The sequence below is a fragment of the Heterocephalus glaber genome, unplaced genomic scaffold (genome assembly GCF_053883595.1).
Source record: "Heterocephalus glaber isolate CG9 unplaced genomic scaffold, H.glaber_assembly_v1.0 deba00001497, whole genome shotgun sequence".
NCBI classification, from domain to species: Eukaryota; Metazoa; Chordata; class Mammalia; order Rodentia; family Bathyergidae; genus Heterocephalus; species Heterocephalus glaber.
This window is the reverse complement of record NW_028258320.1, coordinates 3,489,799-3,512,931: the sequence shown is the minus strand read 5'-3', so window position 1 is coordinate 3,512,931 and position 23,133 is coordinate 3,489,799. Positions and strand designations below refer to the sequence as shown.

The window sequence follows — 23,133 nt, the reverse complement described above, 5'->3', positions numbered from 1 at the left end:
TGAGGGAACAGCGTCTTGGCATCGCCTACCCCAAGCAAGGCCCTGCTGTCCACCTAGTTCATCACCTTTGACCCACAGCCTCGGCTCCCAGTGAGGGTGGTTAAGGCCAGATTTGGGAGGAGGGTCGCCAGCCTGGAAGAGATGAGCTAGGTGCTGAGGAGGAGGTGTGTACCACTCAGGATTCACTGAGGTCTCTGTGACCTCTGGATGAGGTTCAGGGAAACTCTGGGCCTCTCCACCTGGGGTACCCAATTCCTACCTCATCCCTTTGCCTCCTTCCTCTCACAGGCCAGTACTGCATGCCTGAGGAGGGTGTCCCCTTGACCCCCAAGGCTGACCTGCTGACCACTGAGGAGATCCTGACCCTTGCTCGGCTCTTTGTGAAAGAAGGCGTTGACAAGATCCGCCTCACAGGTGGAGAGCCGCTTATCCGGCGGGACGTGGTGGACATCGTGGGTGAGTTGGACGTGTGTCATCCTTCCTCATCCAGCTGTGCACCAGTGGCTTGCAGTCTCATGGAAATCAGAGTCTTCACCAGGAGGCCGCCATAACCAGGCTTCCGCTGTCCGTGGCTACTTCCTGTCTACCACTCTGGCTCTTTCCTCTCCAGTCCCACAGCTGGGCCTTTGCACTTGCTGTTCCCTTTGTCAAGGGCTCAAGGCTCTGCTATGCTCACATTTCATCTTCCTTGGTCACTATCTGAAGTGCACCTCGTGTACTTAACCCCCTCCTTACCCCATCCCCTTAACCTGACTTAGTCTTCTTCGTAACACTTCTCTCAGCCTGGCATTGTTTGCTTGCATGTTTGTTTTTCGATTGTCTGTCTCTTCCCTTCACTGGCATGAAAGCTCTGGGGTGGCTGGGGCACGGTGAGCTCACAGCAGTGCCCCCAGCACCTAAACCATGCCTGGAACATACTTGGCGCTCACTGGGATTTGCTGAATGAGTGAAGGGTGCGTCCAAGTACAGTCTTTGGAGTAAGACATACAGCCTACAGTACTTCTGTTTGAATTTCCAGCTATGTGTGCCCAGAGACAACTTTTACAGCTTCTTCTAAACCTTGGGGCAGTGAGAATACCTATCCTGTAGGGCTGTCTGCTACCCCAGAAGGAAATAATTATGGTGTGCCCCAATGTGGTGGGTGCTCATGAGGAGGGGGAGCTCTGCAGAGCCATGGGCTGCTTCTGAGCCCCAACAATGGACAGAGAACTTGCCTTGTGTCATGAGAGGTCAAAACCAAAGGACAATAAGGCTCCGTGTTCTTCATGGCTGTGCCCTACATGCTGCTCTGGATAGGATCTCCCAGCCCTCGGCTCTTTGTCTCATTTCCTGTGTCTGTCACTTTCTTCACAACTTGAGAGAGGTTTATTGAGGCTCATATTTGTAGTCCATGGTCTCCTGGCTCCAAGGCAGAACCATATGGCAGAGGAAAAGCTGCTCACCGCATGGGAGCCAGGAAACAGAAGGGTGGAGCTGGGGAGGGAGAGGCACCCTTCCAGGTCACACCACCTAAGAGCAGTTCAGCTACAGCACCCTATGTGCCAGTCCCCTTCCACCACCCTGCCTCTCAGCGCATGAAGCTTTGCGGGACATTTTTATCTAAACCGTAGCACCTGGTTCAGTAGAGCGCCTTCTCAGATGTCTGGTACTGTGTGTGAATGCAAAGATGAGTGAGCCATGGAGGAAGCAGCTGCTGGAGTGGGTTGGTGAGCCATGGGATAAGGGACGAGCGCTGGAGGTGCTCTGGGAGCCCTCTGAAAGCCCCCCCTCCCTCCCTTCTCCATGGCTGGCTTCCCCTGACCCCTCACTTCCACACAACCTTGGATCTTGTTGCCAAGATGGCCCAGCAGGTTGACTCCATATTCCAGCAGCTGCTCAGAGCTGAAAGACAGGCTGGATCCCTGGAAGAGCTGACCCTGCTGAGCCACTTCCTCTCTTCCCCACCAGGGAATGGGTTCCCTCTTTAATCCTTGTCTTGCAGGGCCTTGGGGAGACCAGAGAGCGAGGATCACTGGTTAGTGAGCATGAGACAGGATGACAGCATGGATACAGGAACCCGGAGCATTCCATAGGAGCCACCGTCTGGCATAGGGGGAAGAGTAGGAACCAGGAAAGTTGGCAGCCTGTTCCTGTTCTGCCACCCTCAGGCTCTGTGAACTTGTCTGTGTTTCTTACTCCGTGTTAGATTCCTGTGGCTGAGACAAAACCCTAACATACACAACTTGAATCAAAGGTATATTTTGACTCAGTTTCAGAACTTTCAGTCCATGGTCAGCTGGCTCCAAGACAGAGGGGCCTGGCAGAGGAAAGCCACTCACCTTATGGCAGCCAGGAAACAGAGAAAAGGAAAGAGCTGAAGAAGAGACATCCCCTTCAAAGGCACACCCCCAGTGACTCCCTTCCTCCAACTGGCCCCACCTTCTGCCACCCGATCATCAGTGGATCAATCATTATTGATAAAGTATTTAAATTCGTCCATTTTACTGATGCAGTCAACACCCTCACGATCCATTGACCTCTCTAGGCCCCGCCTGTGAACATTGCTCCCTGGGGGATCAGATCCTCCATACCTGAGTTTTTTGGGGGACACTTGATATTTAAACCCTAACTCCTTGGACCGCAGCTTTCTCATCTGGACCAGCCACTTTAAGGACTGTTCCTGCTGTGATATGACACATGTGATACTGCTTCTGGCTGATAGCTTGGGGTGGGCAAGGGTGATCACCACGTAGCTGCTTAGGACAGGAACCTGCCCCGAGTGACCTGCTCTTGAGGATTCGCCTGCACTCCCCCAGCCTTCTCCCCAGAGCTGCCAAAGAATGGCAGCTATAATGCCTCGAACTCCTGCAGGGCACTTTGCCATTTCTCAGGCAGCTTCTCTGGTCTTCCCAGACAGGCTAACTCATAGAAGAGGCCCGAGGGACAGGACGGGTGGGTGCTAGTGGGAGAAAGGAGAGAGCAGGAGTCATAATGGGAATGGTCACACACCTGTTCCCACCGTCCCAGGTGAGCTTTGAGGAATCTCCCCCAAGGGCAGAGGGCAAAGGTCAGTTTGGTGGTCTCCTTGAGCCTGCAGTCCCTGCCTGAAGGTGCGGCAGCCTTGGGAATGCAGCAGAGCTTCCCATGGGGTTTGCACCACACGTCTCTGGCTCCCTCTGTCTGCAGTCACTGGGGGCAGGGGAAATGGGTTTAAAGTAGTGCTGCCCACAAGGACTTCCCAAAGTGGTGAGACCTTTCTGTATCTGTGTGGCCACATTCGGCAGCCATTACCACATGTAGCCTCGCGCTTAGCCCAGGACTAATGTGACCATGAAGCTGAGTTTGTCATTTCATTACTTTGGAAATTTGAAGAGCCTCAGTGGCTGGCAGCTGCCACACTGGACATGTTAGGAAGTAAGGGAACTGAATATACAGGTTCTGTGATGATGTCAGAGGTCTTTGTAGAGCTGCCTTGGATCTAATTTCAGATTGACTTGTGGCTGTCTAATCAGGGCTGCAGCTTTATTTTCTTCCTCTTTTCCTTTCCTTCCTTCTATCCTGCATTCCTTCTTCCTTATAGGGAGTAGCCAGATCCCACAGCTTAGACCCCTGGGGAGATTTAATGCCACGGAGCCATTGACTGATTTTGAAAGGGGTGAAGTTTTGTCTTATTTTTGATGGGCTCCGGTTGCATAAGATCACATTAAATAAATCGCAATCAGTGCACGAGATATTCTTATAGCTTAATGTTATCAGTTAACGAGACCCACTATGCTCCCTCCTCCCACTTATTTCATTTTACTTTACGAACACTGAGGACAACTTTCATCAACCTTTCTGGCCTTCCTGTTCCTGCTCCCTTTCCCACCCCACCCCTGCTGTCTCCTAGATTTTCTTTATACCTCTCTTGCTTTATAAAAATTAATGTTTTTAAAATTTTATTAGTATCATACTGTGTATAGTCTTTAAGGGCTTGCTTCATTAAATGGTTGAGGGAGACAGGGTCAGGCTGGCCTTAAACTCTCAGTGATCCTCCTGCCCCAGGGGCTGGGGTTGCTCCACCATGCCCAGCTAAGGGCTTCCTTTGACAGCAGTGAAATTCATACCTATTATCCAGAGTTGTAGTTCTTTCCTTTTCTCTTTGCACTCCCGTTCCCTTCAGTGACTGTACCATACTTGTTCGAGAACACTGGAGTTGGTTCAAGTTTTTTTCTACTTTGTTCTGATGCACATTTCCTAGCATAGACTTTCTCCAGGAGCAGAACTGCTGAAGCATAGGACATGTGAATATTTAACTTTGGGTAACTATGGGGCCCTATCTAAAGTGGTTGTGCCAACTTACACTGTAAGAGATCCTGTTGGACATCTTTCTCAACACTTGTATTATCATTCTTGATTTTTGCCAGTTGAACGAGTATAAAATTACATTTCATAAGGTCTTGATTTGTATTCCCATGTTTAACAGCGATTTCAGGCATCTCTTCACATCTGAACTAGCCATATGTATTTCTCACTGTATTGTCTAATCGCGTCTTTTGTACATTTTTCAGTTTGGTGGTTCCTACGCGTTGAAGGTGTTCAACAAGAAGGTTCCTTTGTATGTGTTGCAAATACTTTCTCCTAGCCTGAAAAAAGCTATACATTGTATAATGAGTTGTTTGAACACTAGCAATTCTCAAATGTATCAATGTTTTATTTTATGGTTGGTGGGTTTATCTTATATTGATGAAACATCAAGGTCAGATCAACTGCCTGTGTTTCCACTAAAAAATTTAAAGTTTTACATGTAAGTCCGTAGTTCATCAGTGGATGATTTTTAGGAATCCAGTTTAGTTTATATTTTAAAAAGTGGTCATCCATATGGAAAAAATATTTTTATTAGTGTGTGTTAATTTTACACAGAAGGTTTGAACATGGTATTTTCATACGTGCATATAACATTTCTGATCCCATCCATCCTGTTCTCTCCCTTAAGGCCTCCTTCCTCTTCCCCTTATTCCCTTCCTCTTTCCTAATAATAATCTCACTTAGATGGCCATTTTTTCTGGTTCAGTGTATTGAACATTCCCCACTTCCTCCATAAATCTGACATGTAGGCATCAATTTGTTCCAGGCTCTGCTCTGTTCTGCTTTCTGTGTGCCAACATCATGCTATCTTAATCGCCATCGCTTCATAGTAAGTCCATTATCCATCCGTAGGGCAAGTCTCTTTTGCTTCAGCAATGTCTTAGTTATACTAAGCCTTGCACTTGTAAATTTCAGAATTAGTTGATCAAGCACCATGAAGAGTCAGGGGTTTTAACTGCACTGAGCGGGGGAGAAGGGACACCATCTTTGCTCATAGCCTCCCACACCACTCCTCTTCCATGGCTGTCTTTCTCTTTTGTCCTGCCCTTTACTCAGGGACCGCATTACTCAGAGCCCCTTATCTGCAAATCCCCTCTCTGATGGCATGCTACATTTTTGACAGCTGGGTTCTTGGAGCCAGAATTCCCAGGGAGCAGCCCCTCCGCCACAGCAACTTCTGAGTCTTCTAGCCTAATTTCCTCCATTCCTCTTTGTCCTGGATGTGGTGATACACTGGTCCCCAGCATTGTTAGTCTGAGTGCTGTACTGTGCATTGTTACTCCTGTCATCCTCCCCGCACTTTTATTTGCAGCCCTTTCCTCATAGTCCTTTTATTTTAACCATCTGGGCTGAACTCAATTTTATGCTAAGATCTTGACAAAGTTTTCTTTTTTTTTTAAAAAAATGGCATTTTCTGACCTTTTTTTCCCCCCAATCCATTGCCAGCTCTAGGAATGCTGTGTGTGTCTGTTTAGATTCTAAGTTTTCTATGCTAACAATCATAGCAACTGTAACTAAAGACAGTTTTTTATTTCCTATCTATATGCTTGTAATTTTCTTTTCTTGTCCTATTACCATATCCAGGACCTCAAGTTTACAGTGTTGAATAGCAGTGGCAAAGGGAGACTGCTCCCAAAGTTGTCCCATTTAGAATGTTGATTCTTGTAAGTATTTTTCACAAACTTTCCTTCAGGTAATGAAGTTTCCTTCCTAGTTTAAAAAGTTTTCTTTAATTTATCTGCAGATATTAGGATGATCTATTGGGGTTTGATTCTGGATGACATTTATAGCTTTTCTAACATTATACTTGGAATAAGCTCAACGTGAGCTGATATGTTATACTTTTATGCCCAGTTAGGTCTAGTTGACTAGTATTTAGATTTTTGCATCTGCATCCATGTGTTCTTACATTTATCTAAACTGATGTTGGTATTATGTGTCAAAGAATGTGTTTCCTGTTACTCTCTCATCTGTGAGATTTTGTATAAATTGGTAGTTATCACATCCTTGCATGTTTGGATTTCATCCTGTAAAGTATATGTGCCTGGTATTTTCTTTGCATGGAGCTTTTAAATGCTTCTGGTTTTCTTTCTTTGTTTCTTTTTTTTTTTTGGTACCAGGAATTGAACTCAGGACCTTGTGCTTGTGAGGCAGGCACTGGCACCACTGAGCTAAATCTCTGGCCTGCTTCTGTTTTTCTGATACTTGCTCTATTCAAGTTTTATATCTTGTTTGGAGGCAGTTTGGGCAAATCATTTTTATGATATAATTAGTGTATATTAATTGTAAAAGAATGCATTTCATTATGACTTTTTTTTTTGGTACTAGAGATCGAACTCAGGACTTCGTGGTTGTGAGACAGGCGGTGGAACCACTGAGCTAAATTCCCGGCCCTCATTATGACATTTTCACACAAGCAAATAATGTGCTTTGATAGTATCTACTCTCCCAAATACTCTTAACTCTCTGCGTCCCTTTCCCCAATGCTCCCCCTTCTATTTCCATGTCATATTTTCTGCTGTGCCTCACATATGAGAGAAGTCACGGAATACTTCCTTGCTGAGACTGACTTTATTTTGCTTAACAAGATAATGGTCTCCAGTTCCACCCATTTTCCTGCAAATGAGATATTTTGTTCTTCATGGCTAATAATACTCCATTGAATATGCCATGTTTTCTTCATCTGTGGACAGGGATCTAGGCTGATTCCATATCTTGGCTGTTGTGAATGGTACCATGATAAACGTGGGTATGCAGGTATCTCTAGTATGTTGACTAATTTCTCTGGGTGTATACCCAGGAGTAGTATAGCTGGATCACATAGTGGTCCTCTTTTTAGTTTTTTGAGGGACCTCCATACTGTTTTTCATAGTGGCTGTACTAATTTACATAGCCACCAACAGTATATAAGGGTTCCTTTTCCCCGTATCCTCACTAGTATTTATTTTTGTTTTCTTGATAATACTGTAGTCGTTCCTACTGGAGTGAGATGCAGTCTCAGTGTAGTTTTGGTTTGCATTTCCTTGATGGCTGAAAATGTTGAGCATCTTTTCATAGTTTTCTTGGCCATTTATATACTTAGAATTGTCATTCAGTTCATTTTGCTGATTTATTGGTCGGATTGCTTGTTCTTTTGGTATTAATTTTTTTAAGTTCTTCATATATTCTGCGTACTAACCCTGTCAGAGGGATACCTGGCAGGTTTTCTTGCTGTCCTGTTGGGTCCTGTTCAGGAAATTTGTGCCTGTGCCAATATCTTGAGGTGTTTCCTGTTTTCCTCTGGTACTTTCAAAGTTCCAGGTCTTACATTAAGGTCTGACTCATTTTTTAGTTGATTTTTGTACAGGGTGAGAGGGACCTCATTGTATTGTCTACCGTTTTCTCAGGACTGCTTATTGAAAAGGCTCTTTTTGCTAATGTATGTTTTGGCTCCTTTGTCAAGAATTAGGTGGCTTGAGATGTGTGAGTTTACTTCTGGATCCTCTATTCTGTTCTGTTGGTCTGTGTGTCTATTTTTATGCCAACACCCTGCTGTTCTTGTTGTGGCGGCTCTGTGGTATACTTTGAAATTAGGTACAGTAAAACCTTAGGTTGCAAGTAACTTGTTCTGTGAGTGTTGCACAAGAGGAGCAAACATTTCTAATAAATTTTAACTTGATAAACAAGCAATGTCTTGCAATCAGAATAGTACGTGATGCTGGACATCACATGATCACAGCTGAACCAATGGCTCTTCGTCTTTCCCTCCTCCTCCCCATGGGATTGTGGGTGATCATCTCCCAGCAAGAGGTTATGGAGGAGATCTCATACAGAGGAGGAGAAAAAGACGGAGGGGTCCCTCACTTCAAGTGAGATTAGGGAGATGTGTAAAATGTGGGAAACAGAATTTTGTAGAAAAGCACCACCTGGATAAGGCTGTAGCAGTGTGAGTGATGAATCTGTTTAATGACAATGCAATGTCACATTTTGGCAAAACCCTCAGGAGGTGAAAGCAAGTGTCATTAGATAAGTTCCCTGTGAAAGTTGCACTGAAAGAGAAATATTCCATTGAGCCAATAGATAGCAGTGATTCCATTAGTGATAGTGAAAATCATCCTACACAGTAACCGTCTTCTCGCTTATCTTCCTCATACCAGCATGAAGGTTTTCAACGGTAAGTGTGGGTTAATGTATTTACTTTTCTTTGTATTTTGTATTTTCTTATTTTGTGTTATATTACAGTATTGTAATCATTTTTATATGGATGTTTGTGGGTTGTAGAGCAAATCATCTGAGTTTCCATTATTGGGAGATTCGCTTTGATATCCAGGTGCTTTGTATTACAAGTCTTTCTGGAACAAATTATGTTGGCAAACCAAGGTCTTACTATTGTGAAATCAGCCTTGTTCTTTTTGCTCAGAATTGCTTTGGCCAATTGTGTCTTTTGTACTTTCATGTGCATTTTAGGACTGTTTTGTTTTCTGGTTCTGTGAAGAATGTCATTATTTTGATGGTGATTGCACTGAATCTTTAGATTGCTTATAGTAGTACCACAATTTTAACAATATTCTTCCCAATTCATAAACCTGAGAGTTCTTTCCATCTTCTAGTATTGTCTTCAATTTCTTTCTTCAGTGTTTTATAATTGTAGATGTCTCCCACCTCCTTGGTGTGAGGTTCATTTTCAGGTTTTCTTTTTGTTTTCCTGACTTCTTTCTCAGCGAGTTAATTATTGTGTATAGAAAAGCTGCTGGTTTTCATGTTGATTTTGTATCCAGTTACTTTGCTGAATTTGATTTTCAGTTCTAAGAGGCTTTTGGTGGACTCTTAAGGGTTTTCTAGGTATGAATCATAACATCTCAGATAATACAACTTCCTCCTTTCCTATTTATATCCCTTTTCTTTCTTTCTCTTGCCTGATTACAGTGGCTAAAGTTTCCCATAATATATCGAATAAGAATGGTGAGAATAGATACCCCTGTTTCATTCCTGATTTTAGAGGAAATATTTTCAGGTTTTCCCCATTCAGTATGATATTGGCTGTGGGTATTTTGTAGATAGCCTTTACTATGTTGAGATTGAGGTATGATCCTTCTATACCTAATTTATTTAGGGTTTTTATTATGAATGGATGTTGAATTTTATCTAAGGTTTTTTCTTCATCTATTGAGATAATCATATGACTTTTTAAGCTTGTAGTTACTTCCCTTGTTGCTGGGACGAAATAGCCCAACACCCAAAACTTACGGATGGAGAGCTTTATTCAGACTCATGTTTCAGACCATAGTTGGCTAGCTGCAGGGCAGGACAGGATATACAGGCTTTCGGCCATGTCCCCGGTGACCCACTCTTCAGACCAGGCCCCCATCCTAATAGCAAGTCAGCTGTAGCCCCCATAATGCAGTCGCCTTTCAGAAGTCCCGTCTTTGAGTACATGAGGCTTTGGGGAACATCCAGATATAAACCCTAACCATTCTACTTACCTGGTCTGTTATATTTATTTATTTGCATATGTTGAGCCAACCTTGCATCCTTAGAATGCAAAGGTTCAGTAAATCTTTGTTTTTTAATTGTCATTATTTCTGACTTCATATTTGTTGTTAATATTGTTTTCTTAATCTGTTTTACTTGAAATTTTGTCCTTTTTAAAGTCCTTTTTTTTGTGCTTTTTTTTTTAAGCATACATTTGCCAGTCTTCAGCGAGCCAACTGTTGGATTTGTTGAAGCTCCTTATTTTAGATTTGTGTTCTGTTTCATTATTTCTGTTTCTCACCCTGCAAGCCGCTTTCATAGCTTACTTTTTAGAACTTCTTAATTTTTACTTTGATTTGTCCTTTGATCCGTACACTATCTATGGGTAGTATTTTTAATTCAAAACATATGAGAAATTTTAACGTATATTTTATTATTACATTCTAATTGTATGGCAATCAAAGAATGTTAGCCATATACTTGTTCTTTAAAATTTGCTGAGGTTTATATTATGACCTAGTAGATTGGTAGTTTTTAGTGACTCTTTTTTGCATGAAAAAAATGTTCTCTAATTGTTGAGTATAGAATTCTGTATTCATCTATTGTATCTGGCTTGGTAGTTTCATGGTTCAGGCCCTTTGTGTTACCACTATCGTTGGTTTTCTGTCTGCTTTACTTGCCAATTATAAATGAAAGGGTGGATTTGTTCACTTCTCCTAGGGATACTATGCTTTTTGTTTTATATATTTGAGGCAATTTTATTAGTCATACAAGTTTAGAATTGTTATATTGTTTTGGTAAATTTAATCTTTTTATCATGGGCTGGTTTCTCTTTAATGATACCTTGGTTTTCAGATACATGTATTTTATCAAAGTTGTATCGGCTTCCTTTTGGTTTTAGTATGACTATCATATCTGTTTCCATCCTTTTACTTTAAACCTTTCTTTGTTCTTATACTTTAAGTAATTTCTTATCAGTTTATAGCCAACTTTTGTAGCTGCTATCAAATCTGGAATTCTCTTAATGAATGAGTTTGGTCCTCTCGCCTGTATTGTGATTATTGAAATATTTGGGCTTGTTTCTGTAATCTTATTGTAATTCATCTTCAGTTTTTCTTCCTCTTTGGCTTAAAAAAGACACACATGCCCCCACCTGCCCTCCAACAAAAGAAGAACGCTGTCCTTTTTACAGACTCTTCTACTCCCACGTTTCTTTAGCCCTGACCAATTCTTATGTTCTCTAGAATTTTACTTTGGGGCTGTGACGAATTGCTGCCCCCTGCTTCTCTCAGAAACATGTTCTCTGTCATCCAGTCCAACAAAAGCTTCACCAAGGTGGCTCCTGGCTCTTAACCCCCACAGTTGTGCCGCAAACATTTGAACTTTTTCCTGTCTTACTAGTCTCTCTTCTGAGAGTGTTAAGTGTGGGGCTTTTATGGGAAATCTTATTAAATCTTGTCAGCCAGGTAATTTTATAATGTTTTAAGCAATAGATTAGTACCTTTATAATGTTAATTGAATGCACATATTATTTTACCTGCAAGCATCTCTCCTCCAATATCATACGAACATTGCCTTTTCTTTTAGAGTCTGCATTTCTGTTCAGAGAAGTTCATCAGTTTGGCTTTTGCTCCATTAAGATGAGAAGATCTGTTCCTCAGGAAGTTAGTGTTTGTATTTTATCTCCTCAGATTCTTAAAATAGTATGTCTTTAAAAAATAGTATTTATTGAATGGGCTTTTCTGCATCTGTTCTGTTAACATTCAGTAGAATTTCCTTTTAATACTAAAACAGTTGTCCTAGGTTTGGGGGAAATCTGTTTCATTATTTCTTTAAATATTTCCTGTTCTCTGTTGACTCTTTCCTTCTAAGGCCTCTATTATCTGGGGGTTGGCCCTTCTGCTTCAAGCCTCCATGTCTCTTCAGTCGCATTTTATTTTCCTTCTTGTTTCCTGGGAGTTCCTCACTTCCAACTCACCAGTTTCTCCTGTGACTGTATCTGTTGTGTTCTTTGTCACAGTTATGCTTAGCTAATACTTCCCCTTGTTCCTGTTTACTATTATAGACTTTACTTTCATATTTTTAATATATTTTAAATTTTCTTTTACTGTGTTCATCACACTTATCTTACATTCTCAGTCTGCCTAGTTTAATACTTTTTCTCCTATTGGTATATTTTAAAGGACTGTTTTGGAGGGGAGCCCCAAAGTGTCTTTGGTTTGGCCATGAGTTGAGGTTCCCTGAGGGTTCCAGCTATCCTGTGTGGCTCTGGTTAGGGGGAAAGGTTTAAAGCCAGGTCCTAGTATTCAGCAGGCCTGAGGAGCTCACGGAAAGGAGAGGGGAGTGTGAAGTTGTTCACGCATGTTCGCCAGCTCCACATCTAACTGCCGTGTCCTTCCAGTGGTTCCCAAACCAGCTGTCAGAGCCTTTGCCACTGATGTCTTCAGGAAGGGGACTTGCAGTGCTTGGGCATCAGTGCAGGAGGCGAGAGCGGAGCTCATGCTGCCTTCCTTGCCCTTGACTCTCCACGTTTGTGCCAGTCACCATCCACCCTGGCTGCCCCTCTTCCTGTGAGTTTCTTGAGAATTTTTACGGTGCCAGATTGTGTGGTTCTCCAGGCTTGACTTGGCAGAGGGAGCCATAACCGCTGCTGATTTTCCCTGTTGGCAGAGCCAGAGTTAAAGTTCCTTTGTTTTTCGAACAACTTTTATTTCTAAAATTTTATTTTCTTTTAACAGAAGGAATGTATGTGTATCTGAGATAAGCAAAAGGAATATTGCTGGGAACCATTTGTAACCACTGTCAACATTTTGTGTGGTGTCCTGTCTGCCTGCCTTTTTCTCTGCATGCAGTACTTCCCGTATTTAATCCACTGTCTCTGTTTCGTATCTGCAGGGCATTGCTCAACCCCAGCATAGGAGTTTGGGGTCATGTTTCATTGCATAATACTCCAACATCTACAGAAAACAGTTTAACCAGTTTTGCACTGTTGGCTGCCTGTATTATTTCCCACATGCCTTTATTATCCATTTCCTAGTCTGGACGTGAAATTTCAGGTCAAAGCCTTTGCAAAATTCCATACATAACTTCACATGAGAGCAGAAACTGGGTATATGAGGTGTGATGGAAAAACATGGTGTGTTTAAATTTTTTTAATTAATTACAATAAAAGACACATTGCAATTAATCTCCCTGAAAATGTTCCTCCTTACTTTGAGTACACTTATCCCGTTGTTCTTGCCACTTTCTGAAGTAGTTCTGGAGTCCTCTTTCATGAGTGTCTTTAGTCGCCCTGTCATAGCTGCCTTCTTGTGGTCATTCTGATTTTGGGGAAGAGCCAGAAGGCACACCATGCCAGATTTGGTGAATATGGTGGATGAGGACACAGCATCATGTTTGGGTTGAGGTTTTTTTTTTGGTACTAGGGATCGAACTCGGGACCTTGTGCTTGCGAGGCATGTGGCAGAACCACTGAGCCAAATCCCTGGCCCCATGTTTGTTTTTTATGAACCTCCCTTTCCATTGTGTGGCACTCAACAGCAGCATTCACTGTATTTTTGATCACACCTCATAAAGACATGGAAGGGGAATTCCAGAGGTGCTTCAGAACACGGCAACAAGAGTAAGTGTGTTTGAAGTGAAGATTATTTTGAGAGGCATTTAATGACAATATCATTTACTATAGTAAATTTTTTTAACATTCACCATATTTCTTAATTGCCTTGTGTATAATTTTATTCTTATACTTTGAGTATGTGCTTTTCTGTGCAGTCCCACTAGGATAGATTTTTTTTTCTTAATTTGGCCAGCTTCTGCTGCTTTTCTCTTAATTCAGCTTCCCTTGTGCCCTTTACTCCTGGTTTCTGCTTTCACATGAAGCTAAGCCGGTTCTTCGTCCCTTCTGGTAGTTTGACGGCAGCACCTGATCCGAGGGCTTGAATGATCTAGGCAGTGACACTGTCCGTGTAGCAGAGTCAGCTAAAAGGGGACGTGTGTTGTGTGTTTCCCCACACTATAAAAGAACTTGTTCATTCGACACAAAAACCTTAGTTGTTGCTGAGTAAATCCAAAAGTCCCCTGTAATCCTACTGAGCAAAGACAGCTACTGTGAACATTTGGACACAGAGTTGGAGAGCTCTGTTACTACCATGAAATATTGGAGGCAACTAATGTTAAAGAGAAAAGATATAGCTCTTGCAGAGTTCAAGTTTAAGATCAGTTGAGCCCTCTTAGTTTTCCCTCTGGTCACGGCAGTGGATAGCGATGCCAGGAGCATATGTCAGAGCTGCAAGTGGTCACACACTTGAGCCAGGAATGCAGACAGAGGGCCAGGTCCCAGGGTTCGAGCCTTTAACACATCTGAACCATAGTACATGGATACTCTTTTCTACTGATTTTATTGGATTTGCATGTGAGCAGGCAGATGCTTTCCAATACCATTCTTTTCACTCCTCTGTTCATTTGAATGCAGCTCCTAGGAATCCATTCTGCTCAGTGTTCAGCCTGCTCATTTGCCTTTTATGTGTCCTGCTTTCCCTCAAGGTTTTTCCTTTCTCTAACTACAGTCAGCCCTCTGTATACCCAGGTTCTGCACCTGCAAATTCAATCAACCACCAGTCACAAATACTCAGGGAAAATGGTACATTGTTACTGACGTGCCCTGCATAATTAGGCCCACCTGGGTGGCAGCTGTACTGAACAAGGCCGACTTTCTTTTTCCTTGTCCTTGTCTAAATATTACGTAAGCACTATTTGCATAGCACCTATAATGTATTAGGTTTTATAAGTAATATTGAGATACTTAAGCATGCAGGATAATGCATGTAGTTTATATGCAAGTCCCCCACTGTTTTTGTTTTATGCAAGGGAATTTAACATCTGTAGATGTTAGTGTACCCCAACCAGCAGGTTCCTGGAACCAGTCCCCTGCAGATAACCAGAGATTATAATACATATTTTTTCAGGAATCTTAGTTTATTTTTGTTCTCAAGAGTCAGTATTTCTTCCAGAGAAGATAACTGCTTTTCATCTTTCTTGGTGTAAGGATTGATCCCAAGCTACATCCCCAGCCCTTATTTTTTGAGACGAGGTCTCACTAAGTTGTTAAATTACCCAGAATGGCTTGGATTTGTGATCCTCCTCCCTCGGCCTCCCAGAGCGCTGGGATTATAGGCAGCAGGTGGTGCCACCATGCCCTGCAGGACAGCCACCTTTAAAAAGAATCGTCTTCTGCTGTCTCTCTCACTGCTGCATCCTTCACCCTTCTGTTGGTGGCTCTTGTCTCTCTTTCACAGCTGTGGACCCCCTTCGGGCATGGGTTGTTGCTGGCTGTAGGTCTCGGGGTTCTGTTTCCGGAGTGTCACGGCACTACCGGACTTGTCCCCACCAGCCACATCAGTTGTCTTCTCTGGTGTCCCAGCCTGGCTTCTGCTGCCCCTGCCTGCAGGGTGGGTGAGGGCGCCTTGCCCAGCCATCTGCACACAACTCAGCCAGGCCGCTCTGTGCCGTGCCGGGCCGGGCCCCCTGCTCCTGGGAGTGTCACTGGTCCCTGCCTCTCTGTCTAGAGCCGCCTTCTGGATGCAGTCTGGGCCATGGTCGCCTGTCTCCCTCTGCTCCCACCCATTTTTTTGGTTTGTTTTGTTTTTTGTCTCAGTATTTTGTTACTCTTCTGGGGCACCTAGGACATCCTTACCTTTTGGTACAGTTAGGAATGTTATTTCTAGGGAATTTTGGCAGAATGGAGGCGTCAAATAGCAGAGAACCTGAACACGTTTGTGTTCGTGTTACACGGAGCTGCATGAACTGTATGGCTGGTTATCCAGAACACAGGTCTGGAGTCCGGTGCACACAGACTTGAATCTTAGCGGTTCTGACCAGCTGTGTGACTTCACGCAATTTTCTTAATCTCTCTGAGCCTCTTCCTTATTGAGGATAATTTACTCTGAGCTAATGTATGCCAAGACCTCTGCACAGAGCAGGCACCATCTCTTACATTTTGTGCTTTTTATTTGTGCATTCTTATTAACACTTTCTTGCTGGCTTGAGGCACCAGTGATGCATTCATGACATTTCATTGGGCAGCTTGTACCACTCAATGGCACCATACCAAGCCACCTGATGGACAATCATGCATGTACTACCAGTGGTTCAGAGCCGCCCAGCAGCGACATATGTGAATGATGTCCCTGTCGTGCAGTGGAGGTCACAGAGAGCCCCTTGTTCCTCTGTTTGGACCAAGTTTTGCCTCCATCGCTCTTCCTGGCCTCACCCGTCTTACACCCGTTCTCTCCCCAGCCCAGCTCCGCCAACTGGAGGGCCTGAAGACCATTGGAGTGACCACCAATGGCATCAACCTGGCCCGGCTGCTGCCCTCACTGCAGAAGGCAGGGCTCAGTGCCCTCAACATCAGCCTGGACACCCTGGTGCCCGCTAAGTTTGAGTTCATCGTCCGCAGGAAAGGTGATGCATTGCGGGGTGCAGGGCGGGTGTCCCTGCCTGGCCCAAGTGGCTGAGCCAACCAAGGGTTCTGGGCTCTGTGGATAAGCGCTTTCCCTCTCCTCAGGCTTCCACAAGGTCATGGAAGGCATCTACAAGGCCATCGAGCTGGGGTACCGCCCCATCAAGGTGAGGACTGTCCCTGCTGCTGACTTCCGCCTTCCTCCCTGCTCAGGTCTCCTGGCTGGGGACAGTGACATCTGCCCAGTGCCACTGAAGGGTGCCTCCTACCACGTCCGTGCCAGCTGCAGTCCCAGCTCCATCCCAACCCTTTCACAGGAATTAGGGAGAAAAGCAATGACCCCAGGGAATCCCTGAGACTTCAGGAGAATTGGGTGGGTTGAAGCAGAGTGGCTCCCCCCATAGAGGACCTTGCAGGCTCCTGCCACCCAAACAAAGGTCATCCCCGAGAGGGTGCTTGTAGATGGCCCTCACCCTCCCCGTGTCCTGTGTCCCCGCCAGGTGAACTGCGTGGTAATGCGAGGCCTGAATGAGGACGAGCTTCTGAACTTTGTAGCCCTGACCGAGGGCCTCCCTCTGGACGTGCGCTTCATAGAGTACATGCCCTTCGACGGTCAGCGGCGGATGGGGGCCTGGGGCTCAGGGGGTGGGCAGGGTGGGCTCTGTAGTGGGGGCTGCCATGGGCCCAGAGCCACACTGGGGCCCTCACAGGTGTGAAGGACCCACCTGAGCCAAGCAGGACCCCCTGTCTTCCCATTCTGAAGGGAGAGAAGCAGTTCCTCTGAGTTCCTCTGCCGGGCAGGAAGGACTTTGAAGACCCTAGGTCCCTGCAACTATGGTTCTAAAGCCTCCCTGTGACCCCCAATCAAATGCAGGCAACAAGTGGAACTTCAAGAAGATGGTCAGCTACAAGGAGATGCTGGACACCATTCACCAGCAGTGGCCGGAGCTGGAGAAGCTGCCGGAGGAGAAATCGAGCACTGCCAAGGTTAGGGAGTGGGTGGGCAGGGGACAGATCCGCCTCAGACACGAGTCGCCCATCACCCAAGTGCCTGGCTCCTCTGGAAGGAGGGGCTTCCTGATGCCAAGGAGAGGGAGCTCGGGCTCAGCAGCACCCCCACTCCCTGGCTGGCCCTCTACCCCCAGGCCTTCAGAATCCCGGGCTTCCAAGGCCAGATCAGCTTCATCACGTCCATGTCCGAGCATTTCTGCGGGACCTGCAACCGGCTGCGAATCACCGCTGATGGGAACCTCAAGGTGAGTGTCTGTCTCCCTAAGTACTCTGAGGCCACCCTGTCTCCATCTCCTCCCACCTGAGTTCCCCAGTGGGCGTGGAGACCAGCAGGGCACGCTGGGAGGCTGGCCATTGTGTCAGATCTTGGGAGCAGGAAGAGAGTGAACTCATGGCTCTATGGCACAGTCACCCTGATCTCTTCCCTCCCCTCCTCCTCGGAGTCCCTGAAGTAGTTTTCGGTTTGTTGCGAGCCCCTTTCCCGCACTTGGAACTCGCAGAGGAGAGGGGCAAAGGATCAGCATGCCCCTTTGCCCCATCTGGTTGGTCCCTTCCACCATGCCAGGGACTCAGCTCTGGAACCAGCATCCATGACCCATGAGTAATGAGCCCAGTGCCTGGATTCAGCCCTGTCCTGCAGGGAATGCAAGGACCCATCTGCTTTCAGACATAAAATAATCCCATGGGGATTCCAAGGTGAACCTCTGTCATGGGCGTGGCTCGCCAGGCAGCCAGGGTGAGGAACCTCAGGGCCGAGCACTGGATGGGGCAGCCTTGGAGCATCTCGGGAGGAAGAAGGAAGGGCACACACCTAGGGCTCGTAGTGATGGAAATCAGACTTGGGCTGTGGTTTAGAAGGAGTTCTGCTGGCAGTAGAGGGAGCTCTGTGAGGTTTTTGAACGAGGGGGAGACGTAACCCCCTCCACCTTGGGTATGAAGCTGGGAAGGCTCAGTAGCTGGCTATTAAGTGATCGGCAGAAAACTTTAGCCTGTGAAGGGAAGGTGGGATGGAAGAGTCAAAGGGCTTGGGTTGCCTGGAGAAGGGGAGGTGTCGATGTGGCTGCCGGACCTTGGGACCTGTTCAGGCTGACGGCAGAGGGACTGAGTTTGGGTGCGTCCAGTTTGACATCAAAAGGGACCATCCAGCGGGTTGTTGAAAAGGATAGAGATGTTCCTGGGATGGAGACAGTGGCCTAGCAGGAAGTGGGAGGTGGGTTTCTGAAGAGAATGTAATGGAGCCTGTCTAGAGTGTCTAGGCATATCAGAAACCATAAGGGACATTGAGGCACCCCGACACAAATGGCAGCCACCAGCGTCCCGCTTAGGTAGGAAGGCCAGGAAATGACGTCACTTGCCACTTCTGCCATGAAGGGAAGCAGCTGTTGCCAGGTGTTGAAGCAGGAAAGAAATGCCTGACCCCACTTTCCCTTCACCTCCTGATCTCCCAGGAAGAAGCCAACCAAAGCAGAGTCCACAGTTTTAGAGAAGGGCAGAGGGTGAAGCCTGGGGCCTGGTAGGGTAGAAATGGGTTATCCCAGCACAGGGTGAGCTAGTTACAGCTTCTAGCTTAGAATCTACTGCTGTCTTCTCTCCAGCGCTCTTCTGTCTCTGTCCACAGTGCCCTGTGCAGAGCCACCACATAGTAGGTGCTTTATAAGGTTTTGTGGAAGGAAGGTGGGTGTCTTGACTGCTAAGACGCCTTGTCCACCCCTGGGCCCCATAGCACCCAGCCCCTCACAAAGCTTGGAAGCAGGGAGCCATTGCCACCGACCCTCGGTGGCTGCTCAGACTTAAGGGGAGGGGCAGGCAGTGACATCCTCAGGTGAAGGGACCAGGTGGGGCTGTGCTGTGCCTGCTACATCTGGGGTCCTAGCTCCACCTGATTGGGGTCAACTTTCATGGTGACCAAGGCCATCCCCATCACAGAGGAAGACCTGGAGCTGGATCCTTCTGTGCTGCCTCTGTTGGCATCTACTTCCCATTCAGAGTGAATTGCATACTCGAAAGGAAATGTGACTGAGTGAGACACGGGCCTTGGAAAGTCCAGGTCTCTTCCTCCTCCAGCACCTCTACTCCTCATGGCCAGGCGTCCTGCCGTGGGTTTGATCGCCTGGCCACTGCCGTGCAGCCTGGGGCTGAGCAAGGTGTGTTGTCCTCGTCCCCACCCAGGTCTGCCTCTTTGGGAACTCAGAAGTCTCCCTACGGGACCACCTGCGGGCCGGCACCTCAGAGCAGCAGCTGCTGACCATCATTGGGGCCGCAGTGGGCAGGAAGAAACGGCAGCATGCAGGTAGGGACAGGCGGGCCACACCACCGGGCGGGAGGCCTGGTGGCATTAGGGGTGAGATGACAGAGCCCAGGGGGAAGCTCTGTCGGCCCTGCCGGTGCCCACCCGCTTCTGTGGGAGCTCTGGACTCAGCACACGATGATGGGTCTTCTTGGGAGACAGGCACGGCCATGCTTAGCAGGCCCCCCTAATTCTCTTGGGCTGTGAGCAAGGGAGTCGCTGCCTGCCTGTCCCCACACAATGCCTCTGCCAGGCAGCGCAGCCACTGGCTGTCCTCTGGGCTCTGGCCTGGGTGGCCTCCTGCTGGTGCATGGGGGAACCCTGTGTCAGGATGCCAGCAGCTGAGTGCATGCACCCAGGGCTGTCGGGCCACCTCTGGCCACCCACTGACTTCAGCAAACTCCCCTCTCCCACCCTCCCTCTCCCTTCCCTGCTGTCCTCCCCTCCCCAGGCATGTTCAATATTGCCCAGATGAAGAACCGGCCCATGATCCTCATCGGTGGGTGACCCATCAGTACGTAACCAGTAACCACTCCCCCTTGTCATTTGGGGGTCCTGTGGGGTGGGGCCCCTGCCACGAGACACCCCCAGCTCCTGCATCTCATCCTGACCTTCACATACTTCTCCATCTTTTCCTACCCCTTCAAGCCCTGTGTCTTCCCTGTCTGCTGCACCCTCTCACCACACACACCACGAAAGTGACCATTCCCTCCCACCAGAAATCGGCATGGGGCTTCTCCAAATCTCATGATCACTAAATTCATTCATAGTGGAACCCTTGATTAGAGACCTTGTCCTCGGCTCTGCAGTCTCCCAGCGTGGACACAGTGGCGGGCGAGGATCCCTTCCCCTGTGCAGTGAGGGGTGGCCCATGAATGTGTCTGTGGACTCCTGGCCCCGTGGGTTGGTGTGTGGTATGTCGGTGCCAGGCACAACTTGGGACAGCCAGCTATAACCTTACTGTGTCGAGGAGACAGCCTGGATCTCCACTTCCCAATATCCAGTAAGCTCTCAGGAACGTGGGAGCTCATGGGCTTAGACAGGATGCTTCCCATTAAATCACTCTGGGTGGTGTCCTGCCCAGGGAAGTGGGCTGGCCCATGAGGAGCTGGAGGGCTGCTGCTGCCCCAGCACGATGCCCAGTGAGAGCCACAAGGCCTTGTCCCCCTGACCATACCCACATCCATCTGTATACTAGACAGTGAAGAGCAGTGAGCAAAACCAGAGGAAGAGTTCTCTCCAGAGGTTGGAGCAGGACTGGGCCCTGTGCCCATGTTGGCACAGCGAGGCATTAACCTCAGGGATGGCGCAGTGCTGGTCTGCTTCTGGTACACCAGAGCTGCCTCGGACAGGGCCTCTGCCCTTCCTGTGCATGGGAACCACCTGGGGATCTTGTTTCAGGTTCTGATTTGGGAGGACTGAGGTGGGCCCCCATCCAAGTTCTTGGGGGGGAGCCTGGTACTCTCAGGCCCTGGCCCACCGTTTGAGTAACAGCAGCCTGGAACACCCTTCACAAGGCCTCTGGACTGGTAGAATCCGCCTGTCAGTTTTCATGGACTTTTGATGTGGTTGAGTGGATTTAAAATACATTGTTTCATTTATTATTGTGTATCCTAAATGATTACCATTGGCCAGGCGTGGTGGTGCACGCCTGTAATCCCAGCACTTAGGAGGCTGAGGCAGGAGGATTGCCGCGTTCAAGGCCAGCCTGGGCTACATAGCGAGACCTTGCCTCGAAAAAAAGAAAAAAAAAAGATTGCTGTTAACCCCTCATCGATAATATGAAGGTGTGAAAGTGACTATAATTGGTAACTTAGGATAAGCCTTAGCTCTAGTTTTAAGAAAATGGAAAGACATTGAAGGCGGAAGCCTAGACGGTGTGGGCTCTCTCAGCTGCTTTTGAGAAGGCAGGCCCAGCGGGCCACACAGCACCATGCCTGGCCATCCTGCCAAACTGGTGCAAACTTGAACCGAGTGTCCCCTGTCTACCTCCCATTTCCTTTCTTCTTGCTATGCTTTTTCTGTGCCCTTCCTCTCCCCAGTATGCAATGTGGGCTGGGAAGGAGGTGGAGAAAAGGACTGGTTACCTTCTGGGCTCAGTCTGTTTCCTTCCTGCCTTCCAGGGTTATTTTTGATGCTCCAGGATTCCCCACCAGCCAGTCCAGTCATCTCCTCCTGGGACCCTGTCCCTGCTCAGGGCTGGAGGCCCAGGCTGCTTCCCTCTCACCTGATGGCAACTTCGTGGAAAGAACACTGGGGCCCCCAGGCCCCTGCTCTGGCCTGGCAGCGGCCAAGGTCTGGATCCCCTCTGAGACTCTACAGCTCCCTTGCAGACTCCAACACCACCTCAATGTGCCTTAGCCCAGGGACCCGGGCTCCTGCCACCACCTCAGGACCCTGGGCAACCTCAGATCAACTCACGCATGTGGACGCGGAAGGGCGGGCAGCTATGGTGGATGTGGGCAGGAAGCCAGACACGGATCGGGAAGCTGTGGCCTCCGCTGTGGTCCTCCTGGGGCCTGTGGCCTTCAAGCTTGTCCAGCAGAACCAACTAAAGAAGGGAGATGCCCTAGGGGTGGCCCAGCTGGCTGGAGTCCAGGCAGCCAAGCTGACCAGCCAGCTGATTCCTCTGTGCCACCATGTGGCCCTGAGCCATGTCCAGGTGCAGCTGAGGCTGGAACCCGCACGCCACGCCGTGGTGATCCAGGGCTCCTGCCGGGCTCGGGGCCCCACTGGGGTGGAGATGGAGGCGCTGACCTCCGTTGCTGTGGCTGCCCTCACCCTGTATGACATGTGCAAGGCTGTCAGCAGGGACATCGAGATAGGGGAGATCAAGCTCGTCAGCAAGACCGGAGGCCAGCATGGGGACTTCCACCGGCCATAGAAATCCCACCCCTCCTGCACCTACAATTCGGGCCAACAGAAAGATGTCATGTTCCTGCAGTCTGTTACTAAAGCATGACCGTCACCAGTCAGAAGCCAAGGTCAAGCTCCCCTTGTTGCTGGATGATTGTAATAACCTGTGAAGCTCACTTTGTACAAAGAGGGACCCCAGCAGGCCTCAAAGCCTTCCAGGACTGAGTTAATGGAGGGTTTGCCAAGTGTACCACGAGATGCCTGGAAAATCATGGCATGTTTCTTAGGCTCTTATTTCAGCCTGGCCTGTGACTTATTTTGGGTTTTCACTTCTCCTGCTTCTATGGGGAAAGAACAAGGGCTCATTCCATCAAGGAACCCACTTTGACAAAGGAAAAGCACAAGCTTGCACCAAGAATGTTTCACAACTCCTCAGCAACAGCTTTGAGAAGTCACAGCCCCTCCATCTCTGCCATCCCTCCTACAAGACAGCCACCTGTCCCCTCCATTTGCCCAAGTCTGGGCCCCAGCCAGCCTGTAGGCCTTGGGCTCCTCTTACCAGAACCACGAGTGGGCTCAGCCCGGAGGAATCCTGGCGGACCACTTCTCCCACGCCTGGTCTGCTCCCACCCCTCTTTATTCTGGAATATATCAGGGAGAGGAGAGCCAGAGGTTACCTTCACTCTCTCAGCACCCAAATAAAGCCACAGTGCCAGAGTTGGAGATGCAAGACTAAGGTGTGTGT

At 47.6% G+C, this 23,133-nt stretch overlaps 1 protein-coding gene and 1 long non-coding RNA gene across 6 annotated transcripts in view; one reads left to right on the top strand and one right to left on the bottom strand.

Moving 5' to 3' along the window:
• Mocs1 (molybdenum cofactor synthesis 1) overlaps positions 1–23,111 on the top strand; it is a 28,343-nt gene extending 5,232 nt beyond the window's left edge. Inside the window, exons 1-10 of one of the 5 annotated variants that reach the window (XM_087184489.1) lie at positions 8,077–8,251; positions 8,463–8,479; positions 16,072–16,236; positions 16,340–16,401; positions 16,735–16,846; positions 17,109–17,221; positions 17,380–17,490; positions 19,415–19,535; positions 19,984–20,031; positions 21,656–23,111. In XM_087184489.1, coding sequence (XP_087040615.1) covers positions 8,464–8,479; positions 16,072–16,236; positions 16,340–16,401; positions 16,735–16,846; positions 17,109–17,221; positions 17,380–17,490; positions 19,415–19,535; positions 19,984–20,031; positions 21,656–22,416 — 1,509 coding nt within the window. In that variant the 5' untranslated portion in view covers positions 8,077–8,251; position 8,463 and the 3' untranslated portion in view covers positions 22,417–23,111. Of the gene's footprint in view, positions 1–288; positions 457–8,076; positions 8,252–8,324; positions 8,480–16,071; positions 16,237–16,339; positions 16,402–16,734; positions 16,847–17,108; positions 17,222–17,379; positions 17,491–19,414; positions 19,536–19,983; positions 20,047–21,655 lie in introns of those variants that run through there. The other 4 variants (XM_004846628.4, XM_004846630.3, XM_087184488.1 and 1 more) reach the window with 4 other exon arrangements.
• LOC110349609 (uncharacterized) lies at positions 21,107–21,800 on the bottom strand. The gene is made up of 2 exons (XR_002395688.1): positions 21,620–21,800; positions 21,107–21,259 (listed from the first exon to the last, which is right to left on the bottom strand). It is a non-coding gene; the product is annotated as an uncharacterized LOC110349609 (long non-coding RNA).
• Positions 23,112–23,133: the final 22 nt, after the last annotated feature.